At 40.7% G+C, this 17222-nt stretch overlaps 2 protein-coding genes and 1 long non-coding RNA gene across 3 annotated transcripts in view; 1 reads left to right on the plus strand and 2 right to left on the minus strand.

Annotated features, from left to right (window-relative positions):
- VPS13C (vacuolar protein sorting 13 homolog C) overlaps positions 1-6075 on the minus strand; it is a 166325-nt gene extending 160250 nt beyond the window's left edge. The window contains 1 exon segment of the mRNA XM_079125610.1: positions 5888-6075. Within this exon segment, the coding sequence (XP_078981736.1) occupies positions 5888-5987 (100 nt within the window). The 5' untranslated portion in view covers positions 5988-6075.
- Positions 6076-12021: 5946 nt separating this feature from the next.
- Positions 12022-13885, plus strand: C2CD4A (C2 calcium dependent domain containing 4A). The gene is made up of 2 exons (XM_079125722.1): positions 12022-12120; positions 12620-13885. The coding sequence occupies exon 2, from the start codon at positions 12663-12665 to the stop codon at positions 13752-13754; it is 1092 nt and encodes a 363-aa protein (XP_078981848.1). The 5' UTR covers positions 12022-12120; positions 12620-12662; the 3' UTR covers positions 13755-13885.
- LOC306653003 lies at positions 12080-13612 on the minus strand. Its single transcript, XR_013761605.1, has 3 exons — positions 13496-13612; positions 12927-13078; positions 12080-12213 (listed from the first exon to the last, which is right to left on the minus strand). It is a non-coding gene; the product is annotated as an uncharacterized lncRNA (long non-coding RNA).
- Positions 13886-17222: the final 3337 nt, after the last annotated feature.

A 17222-nucleotide genomic window follows, 5' to 3' on the forward strand; every position in this document is an offset into this window, starting at 1 on the left:
CATAGTCTCCTGGGCAGGAGGTGTGGCATATATATTAAAAAAGAGAAACTGAGGTTTCATGAAGTTACACAAGTAGTCTAAGAAGCTAAGACAACCCAGCAGATTGCAGAGCCAATGCTCAAATCTTCTGATGCTCAATGGTATGTCAATAACACCACATTCTCTTCCAAATAGCAAAGCAGAGTACAGGATTTCAATCCAGACAGTAAATATATTTTCTTGGTAAAAAAATACATTTCCAATCAAATATATTTGATTGGATATCAAACAGGAATCAGATTTAACACTGAGAGACGTGTAGTTGCAGGTTTCACTTCTGATCTCTGCAATTTAATAGAGATGTGAAAAAAATCCAAAATAAAAAGGGTAACTAAAATTTGTACAAGAGTATTATAAGCCAAAATAGGATCCAGTCAAGGGACTGTAAGGAGCACTAACAGAAGAAAGAGTGCTGTAGGGCGAAACTTAGGCAGGAGATGGCACTACAAATAGGTCCTTTTTTTATGATTTAAAAGTTTACCCTTTTCTTAAAACAAGACAGAAATTTACAAGTTCTGCTTTAGAACTATTCAAAACCAAGCAGGTCTTTAAATTTAATCCCCCTCACAAATACGAGCTGAAGTCTCAAGAGATGAGGTGATCTGTCGAAGGTTATACAACTTCTTGAGGCAGTACTCAGAATAGAACCTATGTCTTCTGATTCCCTGGTCAATGATTTTAATATAAAACAGATTAATTCAAAGCTGTGATTAAAAACAAAGTGACAAACAAAAATACCATGTCCTAATTCTATCCAACTAGCTTTGCATATTGTAAAATAATAGGGGGGATATATAGTGCTATGTACTTATTTTTACTTAGGATTTCTATTATGTATAACACTGCATTCATTACTTACCTGAAAGTGTATCATTTTTCAAAGAAGTAAGCTAAATTACTGAAACCTTTTAAACCATAAATCAATTTTAATGACTCATGTTTTAGTAAATACTGAAGAAAACATTGAAAACAGATTCATTTCAAATGACTCTTGCTATTCACTTCAAATCAACCAATCCAGATTGATGTTAACAGGAGGTCTCGTGATTGTGCTGGACACAATATAGACTTTTACTCTTTCCATTTCCCTATTGAAACAGGAAGTCTTGGCCAAGAAAGGTAGAAAGCTACAATGTCACCACTGAACTTTCTCCTTTTCAATGCACTCTAGGGATGTTACCATGGTAAGCAGTGCAGAGGAGCTTTCTAGCAGAATGGTTACCAAAGTACTAATTCTCAGCTCTAGAATTTCTAGAAAAGGAATTAATTTTTAATTAGTGATGGTATTTAAATATGTGGAGAGTGATTTCCAGCTTAAGTTTTTAAGCATTGCTTTAATTGATAGTATACCATTCTATGGCATTGAACTCTTTATTTAATATAGAACAAGCTAATAAAAAAGGAGGCCTCCATTACATCAAGCATTGGCCTGGAGAAAAGAATTATTTTTTAAAAGCCCCTCTAAAGGTTTAGAAATATGTAAATACTGATACGTTTTATGTGTTAAAGAGAAAAAAAAAACCTGCTTTTTCTTTCATTCTCAAGCTGTCCTAACTACCATCATGAATTTATGAACTATTCCGTCATACTTTATGATGGTGAAGTATGAGTGATGTACTCACCAGTACCAAGTGAAGAACAAAAAGGAAAAATAAATCTATATTACTTGACTACCATTTGTCACTATGAATGCAGAAGCAGTGGCAGTACCACTTACTAATGAAGAGCTTGGACTGCTCAGGCCTTATTCAAATCACAGAAGTTTAAAGCCAGTAGAGAAGACCTGGTCCAACTCTTTCATTTATAGATAAGAAACAAATAGTCACTGATGCATGATTGCCAAAAACAACTGGGCAGTACCAGAGTTGAAGAATTAGAAGGCAGATTTCCTCATTCCTGGTCTGGTGCTCATTCTCCTTCCTTATGCTGCTCTGCTTCAAAAATACAGGCTGAACATCCTTAAACTAAAAATTTGAAATCCAAAAGCGTCCAAAAATTCCAAATCTTCTGAGTACTGATATGATGCCACAGAAAGTTCCACCCCTGACTTCATGTGACAACAAAATCAAAACACAGATACACTAAAAATACTATTTAAAAACTTACATTCAGACTACATGTCTAAGGTAAATATGAAATACAAACAAATTTTGTGTTTAGGCTTGAGACTCTTCCCCAACAAATATCATTATGTATATACAAATATTCTAAAAAATATTACAAAACAATTTTGGTCCCAAACAGGGGATACTATACCTGCCACTGGCAGTTGAGGGGGAAGTAAGGGTGGGGTGAAGGCAATACAATAGACAGTACAGGCAGAGCTTAGCTTGCACACCACCTGGCCCTATTCCTGGTCACAACAGCCACCCTTGCATCCAACACATCATGGTCTCTAGTTTATTCCACTAGCCCAAGGGAGGGGAGAGCCACAGAGTTCTGAATGGAGAATTTTCCTGCTCCTCCACAGTAAAATCACTTTGAAAAATAAAACTGATTCTATGTTGCACCAGTACTACTTAAAACAAATTGCAAAAGATCTAGCATTTCAACATACCTTTTCAAATATATGTTACTCATAAAACAATTATATCCTGGACACACCTCAAATAGCTAAGGGCTGTACAATTTATCTCCTGGTACCAGCTTGTGGGCAACAAAAACCTAGATAAACCTTCCTACCTGCATAGGCAGCACATGCCCACCAGGGACTTTTCTGAATCACTGACAATCTAACTTACAAACTAGCTAGCAAGTACCATAAGTATTGTTAGGTTTAAATTCAAATGCAAATAGGTTTTTTTTAAGAAATTTCAGGGATAAGAAATATTTAAATTTGTAATGTTAGCTCTACATACTATTGAATATAAAACCCCAGAAATCGGAAGTTAAAAGAAACAGACTTGTGAAAATAAAATAGAACAAATAAGGCTGTTTTCCATCACTCAGCTAGGTTTGTTTATCACTACTCTCAGTAATATCAACAATTACAAAGCATTTTCACATCATTTATATTACAATGAGTGTTATACATCCATTTTGTCCAGGTTCCTCCAGCAAATAATCAAGACTTCATTTTTCTGCAACAGGAAGAGTTTTTTAAATGGCATTATGCTTAAATCACTTTTAACAGTACAAAGGAATTATTTGGCATTAATTTTTTTTTAATTTAAGGATAAAATAAAAAGAAAAGGGGTTTGGTTGTTTGGTTTTGGTGTTTTCATTAGTGTTTTGCTTCTCCAAATTTTAACAGCAATATCTGGCGTATACATACTAATTCCAGACATTTCAAAAGTTTTCCACATTCTCACTCTGCAACATTTCCTTTAATATGGATTTCATTGTGAATACTATATATGTATGAATGTATACACAGAACAATCTTTCAAATCAATGTAACACAATATTTATTTACTTTCTGAGATCATCCATGAAAAGATTATGAATTTTTTACTGACATGATACCTTGTGGTAACTTTTAAAGACATCTGTTTCTTTCAAATTAGAGATTTCATAAGAATAATATATACTTCCTCGAAGTCCATCCTTCACTCCTTACTAAGCTGTCCAGAATGTCTATAAACGCAAAAACACTCCATATTCCCATTAGACCAGCTATTTCATTAAATTAACTTTCTCATTTGTCTGCCCTAAAACATTCAATACAAATTTCTTCGGCTTATTTTCAGAGAACAGAAATAACCAACACTGATATTTGCCTTTCTATTTTAAGAGGAACTAGAACTACATAGACAATATGTTGAGAAATAACTGTAAATGTTCAAGACTTCTAACTTACTTTATAGCAACTACAAAAATTAAAGGTAACAAAACTTTATAGACCTCTGACAGCTGAGAGAATCCCTGATTGGACCATCAATGGACACAATGTGTGAAAGAAGTGATCAGGTCTATAAGTTATCACTGGAAGAGGGGAGGAAAAAAAAAAAAAAAAAAAAAAAAAACAGGATGAAAAGTCTCCAATCCTTGAACCCAGCAAGATTGGTGTGGGTGGGGGACAATTACATAAAATCAGGGCACCTTAATTTCAGTTCTGAAAAAGTTCAAAATATTCAGGTAGTATTCTCCTCAATGCTACAGTAAAAATGTTTATAGTCAGAATCAGACTACTGACACTGGAAGGAACCTACTACAACCTCTAATTTCAAAGGAGACTATTTGGTATGAAAGAATCTTAGACTATACCTATTTTCTTTCTTTGTTTTTTAAGTCAGAGGTAATTATAGCACAATAGTATCACTTGCTAAAACTGGTATAGTTACAAGGAACTATCATATTGTCTGGAATGATTCAAACGTTTCAAAATTTTAAAACATTTTTTCCTGTGGTTTAAATTAATGAAACTAAGGCCAGGTAAGGTAAATGGCCTAGAATCACTCATATGCTTTTTCAGATTTCAAATGTTTACAACGTACAAGGAAAAACTGGTATTACTATCCACATTCCAAAGAAAACATTTGATTTTTGCAAAAGGCACTGGGCATTTAATTCCTTAAATGTTGCTTTCATTTTCCTTTCTTTTACATTATACTGATGGGGGTTAAGCAAAGTATTTACTATTGGGCAAACCCCAGTGAACCAACCAAATGATGATTAACCTATTAAAAAAACAGGCTCCTCCACAATTCAGGGGATCACTCCTGGTTCTATAACAGCATTGCCCAATATGTGGTCCACATACATAACAATAAATTTTAGGAGCCGGGCTAAAACACAAAGTAAAAAGAAACGAGGGGAACAAATTTTAATAATCTATCTAATTTAACCCAATATATTCAGATGTCATTATGACACATAATCAACATAAAGTTATTAATGAGATCTTACATCATTTTTCTTTTTCTCCCACTTCCTTAGAGAAACGCTCATATTCAAAACAATATGAATTTTATACTTGGAGTACATCCCAATTCGCACTAGCCACATTTCCAGTGCTGAATAGAGCCACCATGGGTCTATTATGATAGAGTATATTTGTTGACAAAATCAAAAGCACTCTCATCCACAAGAGCCGTTTTTTGGATTTCCCTCCAAAGCTGGCGAAATTTCCAACTCTTGTGTAGAGTAAGAACATACTTCCAATATCTCTAAAGCTTAACACGTGATTCGTGTAAATAAGTTTTTTGAAAATCTCACAAGCATACTACTCATTTTCTTTTATAGACTTAATCTCCAGGATAAAACGCTGGCAATACACCCCGGGCATGAAACCAAGAAGGCACCTAATTAATGATGCTGCTGCTTATGACTTGAATATCTCTTACTCTCCACAACAAAACTGAAAGTCCTCTTCGTGTTGAGGGAAAACTAAATACTAAGGGGGAAAAAAATCACTCTTGGGATCTGAAAGCATTAAGAGGAAGAGTCCCTACGGACATACCTTTCTTAACGACCTTCCCTTGCCAATCCCTTCCCAAACCCTGTAAAGAAGAAAGTCAGTTCCTGCTTCTTAAAAAATGCTAAGGAACTCAATTTTCTTTTTCCTTGCTGACAGCGTTCATGACCACGCAGCTCTGCTCACTCCACCGGGTGCCAGAGCAGAAAGGGCTTTTTCTATACTGTAGAGCCCAAGGGGACCCCCGAGGTGGGCGGGGCAGCGACCGAAGGGACCGGAAAGGTGGGAATTCCAGTAGCGCGGACCAGCTCCTGCGCATCCCCGGAGCCCGAGGCGGCAGCAGGCACAGGCCTCCAGCGCCCCACACCTGCCGCACCCAAAGGGCCCACTAGAGCCCTCTGAAGCGGAGTCTCGGGCAGCTAGGAACCAGGGCCCGGGCAGGGGCCGGACGACGGGAGCCCTTGGCGTGGGCCCCAGCTCCCTCGCGCTTACCGCCCCAGATCCCCAGCTTCAGCTGGGACTTGTTCAGGTTCTCCACATAGTCCCCCAGGAAGCGGTTCAGCAGGTCCGCGACCACCGACTCCAGCACCATGGTGGGGCCGAGGCAGCGGGAGAGGGAGGAGCCGGAACCGCCCTGCGCAGCTGAGGGCGGCGACCCGCGCCGCGAATGACAGCCCCTCCAGCGCCGGCCCGCCCCCGCGCCGCGCGCGTGATCTCGCCCGTGCGCAGGCGCGCCTCCGCCGCGGCCGAGGCACGTGGGGTCTGCTGGACTCCGCGGCCACAGCCGCCAGACACCTTAGTGCAGCGGCCAGAGGGGCGTTCCAGGCCGGTCCTGACCGCCGTGTCCTAAGGGCCTGTATGAGAGGAGGACATTGGAGAACAAAAAAGGGAGCGCAAGGACGTGTACGTATCTGCTCTGCTTCCCCGCCTGCGCCTGCTGCAGACCTCGGGCCCCGCGGAGCCCACCGCCCCGGGGAAAGCAGCTCTGAGGCGCCTGTCCCCGCACTCTGGGGCCTGTGATCCGAACTGGGCGTGTCCCAGGCCACCACCCCTTCCTCCGAGCACCAGGTGGGGCGAGTCCACGAGTTCTTGTCCTGCTGGCCTCCTCCTCCGCCAGCAGCAAGACCTCCGCTTTTTTCTTCTTGAAAACACTTTTAATTTAAAAGCGGGAGGAGGAGGGACAAAACCGCATCAAGATGGCAGAATGGGAACTGAATATGCACGAAAATAAAGATCTGTTTATTTTGTTTCTTTAACTCTGGGGTACACGTTTATCACTTTGCCCACGCTGTCATATAACTGCCTCTACTGAGGCAAGATTTTGAACGCGCGGGTTTTATACTGCAAGGACTTTCCACCCTTGTGAAATGTAACCGCCCACTGACAAGCCAATTCCCCTTAAAGACCTGGAGGGTTTCTTTCTAAAATTTATTTCAAAAAGCTGTTGTGATACATTAAACAGAAACCTAATACATAGCTAAGATTATTTGAAGTCACAAGCATTTATTAAATACTTTGCTGCAAGGTAGAGGTAATGTCTGGAAAGACAGTACATATTGCTTTTGAACAAACCAGGCTTGTACAGGACCTAAAAGAAAAATCATTTCTTTAAAATCTATTGGAAATGAAAGAAAGGAAACTTAAAACAACTACAACAAACCAGAGTGCTAGGCAGTACTAACATCTGCCTCTTGTCTTCCACTCCTGTCACAGAAAATAATACCTTAACCTTTTTTTATTGCTGTCGTACAGACAAAAATACCTAGAAGGCAGTTTGAACTTCCATCCTTCACATACAATCAATTAATACCCTGTCTATTGTGCTTTTGCCATATTTTCTAAATTCTTATATTTCCCATAGGCCATACAGTTAACCTCCTAAATGGCCTTCAGTTTTTCCTTTCTCCAGTCTTTTCTTCACAATAACATGAGAGTTAATTTCTCAAAGCACAGGTAAATTCAGATTAGTCACCTACTCAAAAATTTCCAATAAAGTGTTTAGAACACCCTCTTCAGTTTGTCCCCAAGTTCTTTCTAATCATACTCCCTAACCATCCCTCACCCCTTGTACATTCACATTGTACACTGAGGCAAGTGTAAAGAAATAATGTATGTTCTGGTTGAGATACAGCATGTACCATAAAAAGAAAATAATACAAGGATGCATGAACAACAATGAAAGACAATATGAAAGCCAGCACTGGCATCATGGCATGGTCAAGTAAGTGAAAAAGACACAATCTTAAGTGAGCAATGCTAATGCCTTATGTATTCATCCCTTACACTTTCTATAGTGTTGAGAGAGTAATGTAAATGTGCTCTTCTATGCTTCATTCCATTTTATTATGTTTTTAGTTAAACCTCATGAGTTTTCATATTATTACGGCAAGGTAGGCATTGTTCCCATTATGGACAAAAATGAAATACCTTACCCAAAACAGAGCAGGTGTTAATTTCCTTACCTTCCCTGAGCACTCCCACCCTTTCCTCTGTCAATAATTATACAGTTTAATCACTACCTGGCTATTAGTAACTCTCAGAGATCTTCCTTTGAAAGACTAATGGCAGAGTAAAAATTCTCAAGGTGGAAAATTCAGCTCAAAAATTTTAGTATAAGTAGCGTTATTATCAAATACTACAAACTTAATCATATAGCTTTTAAATTTTAACATTTTCCATTATTGTCTTGTTTTGATAAATTTTTATATGCCTCCAAAAATCAGAAGTTTATGGTCCCAACTTAAAACAATCAAAACTATGTCAAGAATCACCATTATCACCCTAATGTACCAAAAAGAAATTTGATGCAGAGGCTAACTGAAGAAAATCAACATTCTAGTAATTATAGATCTTAACCTTCATTCCAGCTGAAGAACAATGAGAAGGGGCTAGGGGTGTAGCTCAGTAATAGAACACTTGTCTGGTATGCATGAGGCCCTGGGTTCAGTCCCTAGCACTGAAAAAAAAAAAAAAAAAAAAAAAAGCAAAGGACAGCAACAAGGCAATTACAAAACAACTGCAATGAGGTATGAACAATAAAAGTAGTAAAATTATTTGTTTGAAAAAAAAATCAAAAGTAGGGGATGGTTTAAAAGTTAACAACTCTTAAAAGTTTTGTTAAAGAAAAAAAATTCTAATTTCACACTAACTCACACTCATATCCCATCCCCAACCAACCCTGCAGGTTTTGGAGAAAAAGAGGGGGAATTTAGGAATTAAAGGAAATACTGGAGAAAGCTAGAGTACAAACCATGAGAGTGTGGATTGTACGAAAACTTAGTACGGAACTGGGCATGTTGGCACATACCTGTAATACCAGCTAGTCAAGAGGTTGAGGCAGGAGGAGGATTGGAAGTTCAAGGCTACCCTGGGCAATTTAGGAAGACCCGATCTCAAGAAATAAAAAAGAGTTGGGTATGTGGCTCAGTGGTAGAGCACCCCTATGTTCAATCCCCAGTACTTAAAAAAAAAAAAAAAAAAGACAACAAAGCAACAATAACAACAAAGGGCAGGCCAGGGGTAGGTAGGAGGGGACGGAGGAGAAGGAAAAGAAAAAGAAAACTTAGAAAGATTAACTAGGAGAAAGCTCAGGAATAGGTAACAGTATAAGAACCAGAGGGAAGCTTAGAGACCATCTGGTTAATCCAACCCCCTCATTTGACAGGTAGAAGACTGGGTGCCAGGAAAATTAGTGACTGTCAGAGCTAAAACCCACGTTTTGACTCCCTAATATGTGTTCATTCCAAGACTCCATATTGTATATTCTATTGGGTTGGATGAAATTTATAAGTTAAAACAACAGTTATTTTATTAGCTGTAAAGTCCCTTCTTGTTTTCCTTGACACCCAGTCTCCTGTGTACTATTTTTTTAAGTCTGCTTTTTTATTCTTATTTTGATTGACACATAGTATGTTTACACTTTAATAAGGTACGAAGTGATGTTTTGAATCATGTATACATTGAGAAATGATGTAATCAGGGTAATTAATGCATCCATCACCTTAAACTTTTTATCATTTCTTTATGGTGAGTATATTCAAAGTTCCTCTCCTCCCAGTCATTTTGAGATATACAATGCATTATTGTTCACTATTTCACCCTTCTGTGCCAGAGAATTCTACAACTTGTACTTCCTTTCTTGCATTGTACCCATTCACCAACCTCTCCTCATCCCCCCCTTCCCATTGAATGTTTAGTTTACTTTTACTCTGAGAGAACCTCCAGTCTCAATGATGTGTAATCTATTTATGTTCACTTCACAGAATTGTTTTCCAGCTCCATTACTGGATGTTCCTATGGCTACACCTGTAAGCTCAGAACAACCACAGTCTTCCTCTGAGTAGATTTGTGTTCCAGGCACTTGGCCTGACCCTATTACACCATCCTCCCAAGTACTGGTAACTTATGCTTCCCTGTTAAGTAAAACATAAGGATTAATGTGGTCAGAGAAGACCAGGAACATGAGGGCACATCTCTACTGTTTTCAGAATATGCTGTACAGGAAATGTTTAAGGAATTAGTGAAGAAGGTGAATTATTTTTAAGAAGTGCAAATCTGCTTTGCTTGGCTGGGCAGAGAAATGTTTTTTAAAGGAATCTTTGTGTGAGTCAGCTAATCCCTGGCCAAGCAAATGAGTATAATAATAATAATATTAATAGCAGCTTTTAGCTGGCACTTGCTACCTATCAAGAATTTTCATACATACTTTTTTAGACCTCATAACAGTGTTATATCTAGATATTACTACTTCCATTTTATGACTTGGATTCAAAAAGATTATGAACTTGATTAACAATTGAACCAATTCAAAGTATAGGCTCTGATTTGTGCTCCTTATCATTTTAACCAGAGTTAAAAGAGTTCTGCTCTTACAGAACTAACAGCAGTTTGTCTCCTGAGGAAAGTCGAGTCAGAACAAATACACATGGCCTTGAATCATATAATTTGATACATCTCCCACAGATTTTTCCCTGACCCAAGAATTTTGACCAGGAGTAGAGCTGATATCAAGACAAAGAAGTAGTTAGCTAATGGCATGGTAAACCCAGGGATCCTCCAATCTTGCCTCCCAGATTAATTATATATTATTCAATAGTCTCTTTTCATTTCTGCCTCAGCTATTTGGAATTCAAGTATTTTATCTTCATCATTTCACCCCTCTTCTGATGAACATACACAAATGATATGATCTGGTGCAGACTGGATCCACCTGCCCAGCATGGTGGCTGGAACCCAGGAAGCATTCAATACATACTACTTTGAATGAATGAATGAACTAAAGAGCATTTAAGGTTTTTTTCTGCAAATAATGATAACTATATCTAACATTGTGAATGGCAGGCTCTATGCTAAACTCTTCATATGCATTATTTTATGTTCATGGCAATGCTATAGGTGTAAGTGCTTGACACTTGGGCTTAGGTTAGGTAACTTGCTCATAGTAACCTACCATTCTAGAATCAAAATCCGATATGGTTTCAGACTCAATTTCTTAACCATTTACAATGTTCCCACTGTATTTATCATGAATAATCACTGATTGTATGAATTTAGCAGCATGTTGTGTTCCAAGCATGGTGCATAATATTTTATATTATATGAAATTAACCCCCCAAACAATGCATTTACTACCCATTAATAAGTATTATTTATTTCCTCCATCTGCCATCACTTTGTGACCATAGACCAGTTACATCATCTCTGATCTCAGTTTTTCATTTATAAAACAAGGACAATCAGAATTCACAGAATTTCTATGACAATTCTAGAAACTATGTAAATTATCTAGTACAGTGCCTACACATGCTGGAAATAAAATACACATGCCCTATCCTAAAGTCCCCTTTGCATGAATTCAATTTACTGCATACAATATTTGGAGAAACAGTTTGCAAGGCAGTATCTTAGAAATATACATCCAAAACCTGAACAAAATGCCTCAGATCTCTTTCAGCCCAAGCTATCTGCTCTCTTACAGAATAAACAGGTTAAAGGATGATTCCAACAGTCCATATATTTGGCAGTGTATTTTTCCTAACCCAAGATCAGCACACATGATTTAAGAAATAAGTTGTTTTTTTTTAATTGAAGTATAACATAATACAATAAAATTTCTAATCTCAAATGTACACTGGATGGTTATATATGGATACACCCCTATAGCCCCACCCAGGTCAAGATATGGAACGTTTCCATATCTTCCCCCTAAATTCAGGGTAATTTTAAATCAACAAATCTAAAACCAGAACTGAAAACCCGAAAGCAAGTGAAGAACTTCGAAAGCTTGGCAGTGGGATGGTTGGATTTGGGATAGGGTATTAGACAAACCCCACTTTAGTTTTCTTTTGAAAGGTGCATGTAGGGTGCTTCTTATGCATTCATGTTCACTTTGTCCATCGACCCTCACAATAACTCTGCGAAATAGTCAAGACTTACTCCTCTTGAGCATCAAACGAACTTGTTGAGGGTTGCCGAGAATACCTTCATCCCAAGCAGGGGAAAGAACTGACTCCAGGATCTGCTCAGCAAATTCAAGCCACGTGGCAGAGACGGAAGGGCCTGGCATCAGGTTACCAGGCAGCTGGCTCCACAGCAGGTATAAAGCCTCACATCAGCTGTCCTAGGACACCGGTGCTGAACTCTGCCGCGGGCGCTTTGAATTTCTCTGAGGCTACGTGCCTCTCCCAGGCAGAACCGTGCAAGAACCATCTGACTCTGAACCCCAGGTACCTGAGGGGGACCCAGCAGCGGCGTGCTTAATTCAACCCGGGGGCGAGGGGCGGTTTCCTGAGGATTTTGGCTTTTTGAAGAGGTGTTTCCTGGAGGGGATAAAATATTATGTTAATTATAGCTGAGGATTGGAGTGCAATAGTCCCTGAAGGATTCAGGAAACGAACGTACGTAGTAAAGTGCCTCTGCACCGAAGACGGAGTGACCAAAGTTAGAAGCCAACATTTTTGAGAATTTTTGCCTTATGTTAACGAGAGCGGATGAAAAATAAAGCAATAAGCACCTTAAGTGTACCTGACAGAGGAGTTGAAATAGGACAGGGAGGATGATTGTTTTTCAATCACTGAAAAATGGTTTGCGATAGGGACGTGAGATGCAATTTGTCTTGTGTGGCGGGAGGCTGGGCGAAACACCCTGAAGTAGAAAAAACGCCACAGAAATTTTGCTGTTCTCTGCGGTGCTCGCTGTCAGTTGATGTGCCTTTGTGCGTTGCAGATTATCTCCAGGAGAGGGTCACGCGGATAGGTACTGCCGCCAGATGTGGTGTCTGGAGAGGCTACTGCGCAGCAGGGAGGGGCTTCTACTGAGTCGCGCCCGCCGTGCCCCGGCCCGCTCGCCCACGGCGTGCGCAAACGTGCTCACTCCCGACCGTATCCCCGAGTTCTGCATCCCACCGAGACTTGCGCCCAATCTGGCCTCGTCTACGTTCCGGAATTCTTGGGGTGAAGATACAGAGACTAACGAGGGCGCGGGCCTCACCGATTGGGACCCGCGCTCACAGGCGGCGCTCTCGCTGCCTCACCTGCCCCGCACGCTCACCGCCTACGGCTTCTGCACGCTGCTCGAGAGCCCGCACACGCGCCGCAAGGAGTCGCTCTTTCTCGGGGATCCGGGTGCCGCCGTGTTCCTGCGGCAGCCCGCAGCCCAGCCAGCGCCTGGACCCCGGGCGCACACCTACGGCAACAACGGAAAAAGAGACGTTCCCGACTTGCCCCTGCGAACCCCAGACGCGACTCCTGCCTCGGCACCCCTCTGTCCCTGTCCGCCCCGGGACGCTGTCTGTCCAAGGCCCTGCGACCGGTGCCTCCTGCGCGCACCCAACATGCTGCTGAGCCGCGCGCTGCGGGCTCGAAGGAGTCATGGCTTGACTCGCGCCGGCTCAGTCCCCAGCCAGGACCATGACGATGAGCGCGGCGCCGCCGCCCTGCCCACAGCCCCAGCCCCTGGCCCAAGGCCCAAGCTCCTAGAGGCGGAGGGCACCGTGGCTCTGGGCCGCGCCGGCTGCGTCCTGCGCCTGGCCGCCGAGTACTGTCCGGGTAGCGGGCGCCTCCGAATCCGGCTGCTGAGCGCCGAGGGCCTCGCGGGAGGTACCTCTGAGCCCCGCGCTGTCGGTTGTCGCATCAGCCTGGTCCTGCAGCCGCTGGGTGCCACGCGCAAGCAGCGTAGCTCAGTGCTGCGGCGGAGCCGCAAGTTCTCCTTGGACCAGGACTTCTACTTTGACGGTCTCACGGAAGACCAAGTGCGTCGCCTGACTGTGCGCGTCAAGGCGGAGAACAAGGGCCGCGGCCTGGAGCGGGGTCGCTTGCTGGGCCAGGGCGAGCTGCTGCTGGGCTCCCTCCTGCTGTTGTGAGGACTACGTATCCCTCCCTCCGGTGCGTTTGTCATGCTGGGGGCTCTTGGACACTGACACTGACAGCCGCTTTGTACAAAATAAATGTGTATTTGTTTCTCTAATTAGGCCTTCGTTTCGCTCCAGTTTTGTCAGAGATGGTATTGGATTGACTTTCACAGTAAAGGATGTAATTTTTTGTGTATTTCGATGTCTTGATAATTCTTTTCAACAAATGGAATGATGTTCTGCAGGTTTCCCAAATAAGATAGCCCAGTTGCATCTCCTAAGTACCACACACTTCTGTTGGGAAGTGCAGTGTTAGGATACTCTCATTTTAAATTTTATTCATTCCACGACATCCATTAAGACCATCTTAGAGCTTTAGTTACTTCTAAAGCATTGTTTAAGACCCTGGATGAGAAAATGAGGCCAAGAGAGATGAGATGACGTTTCCAAGGTTAACAGTGAATTACTAGGAACATCAATCTGATATACTTAGCTACCCAGTTTGCTGGAGTGAACATTGGAGAAAATGAAACCATTTTAATATTCTAAGTTTAAGTAATAATCATAATAGTTTTACATGCATTAACTTGCTTAATTCCTGAAACAACTCTAAATAGTAGGCACTGCTAGCCCCATTTTACAGATGAGGATATTAAAGCTTAGAATGAAAAACAGTCAGGGTTTGAACTTAGGTTTTCAGTATCTCACTTATTACTTTATATAAGTAACATCATAGTGTCTAAACCGCTCATCTCATTAAAGGAGTGGGAGATTCAGCAATCTCTCTAAAATTGTTGACTCAGGTTACTGTCTCCTCACATTCCTCATCCTCTTCAGGAAAAGTAAATTGGTTGAAATGAGTTATTAATTACCTCATGCATTAAACGTTAAACATTGAGATGGGCTGGTGTACCTGAGACTTTGAAGAGAACTGGCCTCAGAACCACAAAAACTGGTGCCTTTCTTACTGGCAACAACTGAGCTAATTTGCCAGGGCAAATAGTCTGGAGTGGAAGTATAACATTGTTTTACCTCTAGCTTCTGATAATAATACATTTACTATGTCTTAAATGATGATTTATTCTTCATACCTCATATTCATCAGGCATATTTATTCCTTTCTGATGCATATTAGAGGAAAATATGTCCTAAATAAGAGTTAAAAACATTGAAATATGTGGTATGGTGTTAACTATCACCACATTATCATTCTGGATTCAGAAACAGCTTCTGCTTTTGCTAAATTTATTGGCAGTTTTAACCACTGTGCTCATGAAAAATGCTAAAAAGAGCCTCATTTCAATCACAACTCAGGTATAAACTAAATATGAGTTATTCTGATGGGTATTTACAAGGATGGTCATTGAACTATCATGTATAATTGTGAATTCATTGACTCTATCCAGAAGCTTGTGTCATTGGCCAAATAAGTAATGACATTCTAGTAGGTCACATCTAACTTGTGCTCTTTTATCTACTCAAAGCTACTATTTCCTTAACCTTTAAGCCAATAAATTTTTTAAAATGTATGCTCTTCTTCATGACTTTAGAATTTGCGTAGGGTAACAAATACCGAGGTCACATGTTATACTTTAAACAGAAAATAGAAAAATTAAAACAATTTAGCTATATGTAAGTTGTGGGGTTTCCTTTTTGTGTTAAAATTTTTTAAAAGATTGAATTGATGGTTTACATAGCAAACCATTATTCCAGAAAATGGTGCAATCACTGTTGTCACTAGATTGTATATATATATATATATATATATATAAATATGTATATAAATTTTATATATACATAAAATTTTATATAAAATACATATAAAATATATATAATATATAAAATATATAAATAAATAAAAATATATAATTATATTTTATATAAAATATATATATAAAACTTTATTAAGCAGATTTCTCCAAGAAGGTGAATCAACACATTTCATGGATCTAAATTTTCCATGAAACAATAGTGGTTATTTCCAAATTGAATCTCCAAAAATGCCAAGTTATTTCAGGTCAAATTGTCCAAGTCAAAATATTTTTAAAAGATTGAAGTAAAGTCAAAGATTATAAAATCATGGAATTTCATAATTGAAAATAGCTTTAAGAGGGCAAGGCAGCCAGAGACCTCTCCAGGCGGACCACCCCTCCACCCCCCCCACCCCCCCACCCCCCCACCCCCCCACCCCGCCCCCCAGCCGCAGACTTTTTCCACGGGGCAAACCAAGATGGCGGACTAGAAGGTGACTGCATCTCCAGTTGCTCCAGAACCCAGGATTCAAGAAGGGGAGAAATTGAGAGACTCAGACTAAAATAGAGCCTCGGGGTAAGTCTCCCCGACCCGGTGAAGCCATGAAGCGCTGCCCGGGTGGCAGGCCCGGATTCAGGTGGTTTATTAGAGTAAGGCAGAGCAGCTAGAGTCTTCCCCAGGCGGCCCTGCGCACTCAGGCGGTGGGCTCCTCCCACAGGGCCAGATTCTCCAGCATCTCGGAACAGGCCCCCCAGTGAGAGCCTTTCTGCACAGAACCAAGCTTCAGTTCCCTGAACCAGGGCGGCGAGTTCCTGCCAGCAGGTTGCTTCAGGGACCAGGACAGGGCAGCCAGGGACTTCCCCAAGTAGCCCGCAGCCCAGCCCCCTCCGGCGGGAAGCGCCTTTCCAGGCTAGCTTCTCGGAGCAGACCTCCCAGTGAGAGCCTTTCCACACAGAGCCAGCTCCAAGTCCTGGAACCAGTAGAAGACTAGGGGCAGCTTTCCTTGGAAGCACTGCATTATCAAGTTACTCCAAGATTTCAGGCTACTGAAGGCAGGAAGGTGATACACTAGAAATCTACAGGGACACTATAAGCCAATAGAAGAATTCTGCAATATCACAAAGTCCCACTGACATCTGACCAATATGAGAAAACAAGGGAAGAAAATGTCCCAAACAAACCTAGATACTATATCAATAAAACCCAATGACAGCACAGCAGAAGAAATGTCAGAAAGGGAGTTCAGAATGTACATAATTAAAACAATCAGGGAAGCAAACGAGGAAATGAAAAACCAAATGCAGGCATTAAATGATCGCACCAATCAACAGTTAAAGGAGCAAATATGGGAAGCAAGAGATCATTTCAATAAAGAGTTAGAGATATTGAAAAAAAAACAAACAGAAATCCTTGAAATGAAGGAAACAATAAACCAAGTTAAAAACTCCATAGAAAGCATAACCAATAGGATAGAACACCTGGAAGACAGAACCTCAGATATTGATAAAAAAATATTTAATCTTGAAAACAAAGTTGACCAAACAGAAAAGATGGTAAGAAATCATGAACAGAATCTACAAGAATTATGGGATATCATGAAAAGGCCAAATTTAAGAATTATTGGGATTGAGGAAGGCTTAGAGAAACAAACTAAAGGAATGAACAATCTATTCAATGAAATAATATCAGAAAATTTCCCAAATCTGAAGAATGAAATGGAAAACCAAG

Source organism: Sciurus vulgaris (assembly GCF_902686455.1).
Source record: "Sciurus vulgaris genome assembly, chromosome: 2".
Lineage (NCBI taxonomy): Eukaryota > Metazoa > Chordata > Mammalia > Rodentia > Sciuridae > Sciurus > Sciurus vulgaris.

Excerpts from the sequence above, each read along its gene's own strand:
- C2CD4A (XM_079125722.1), top strand. The coding sequence starts at position 12,663 with ATGTGGTGTCTGGAGAGGCTACTGCGCAGCAGGGAGGGGCTTCTACTG.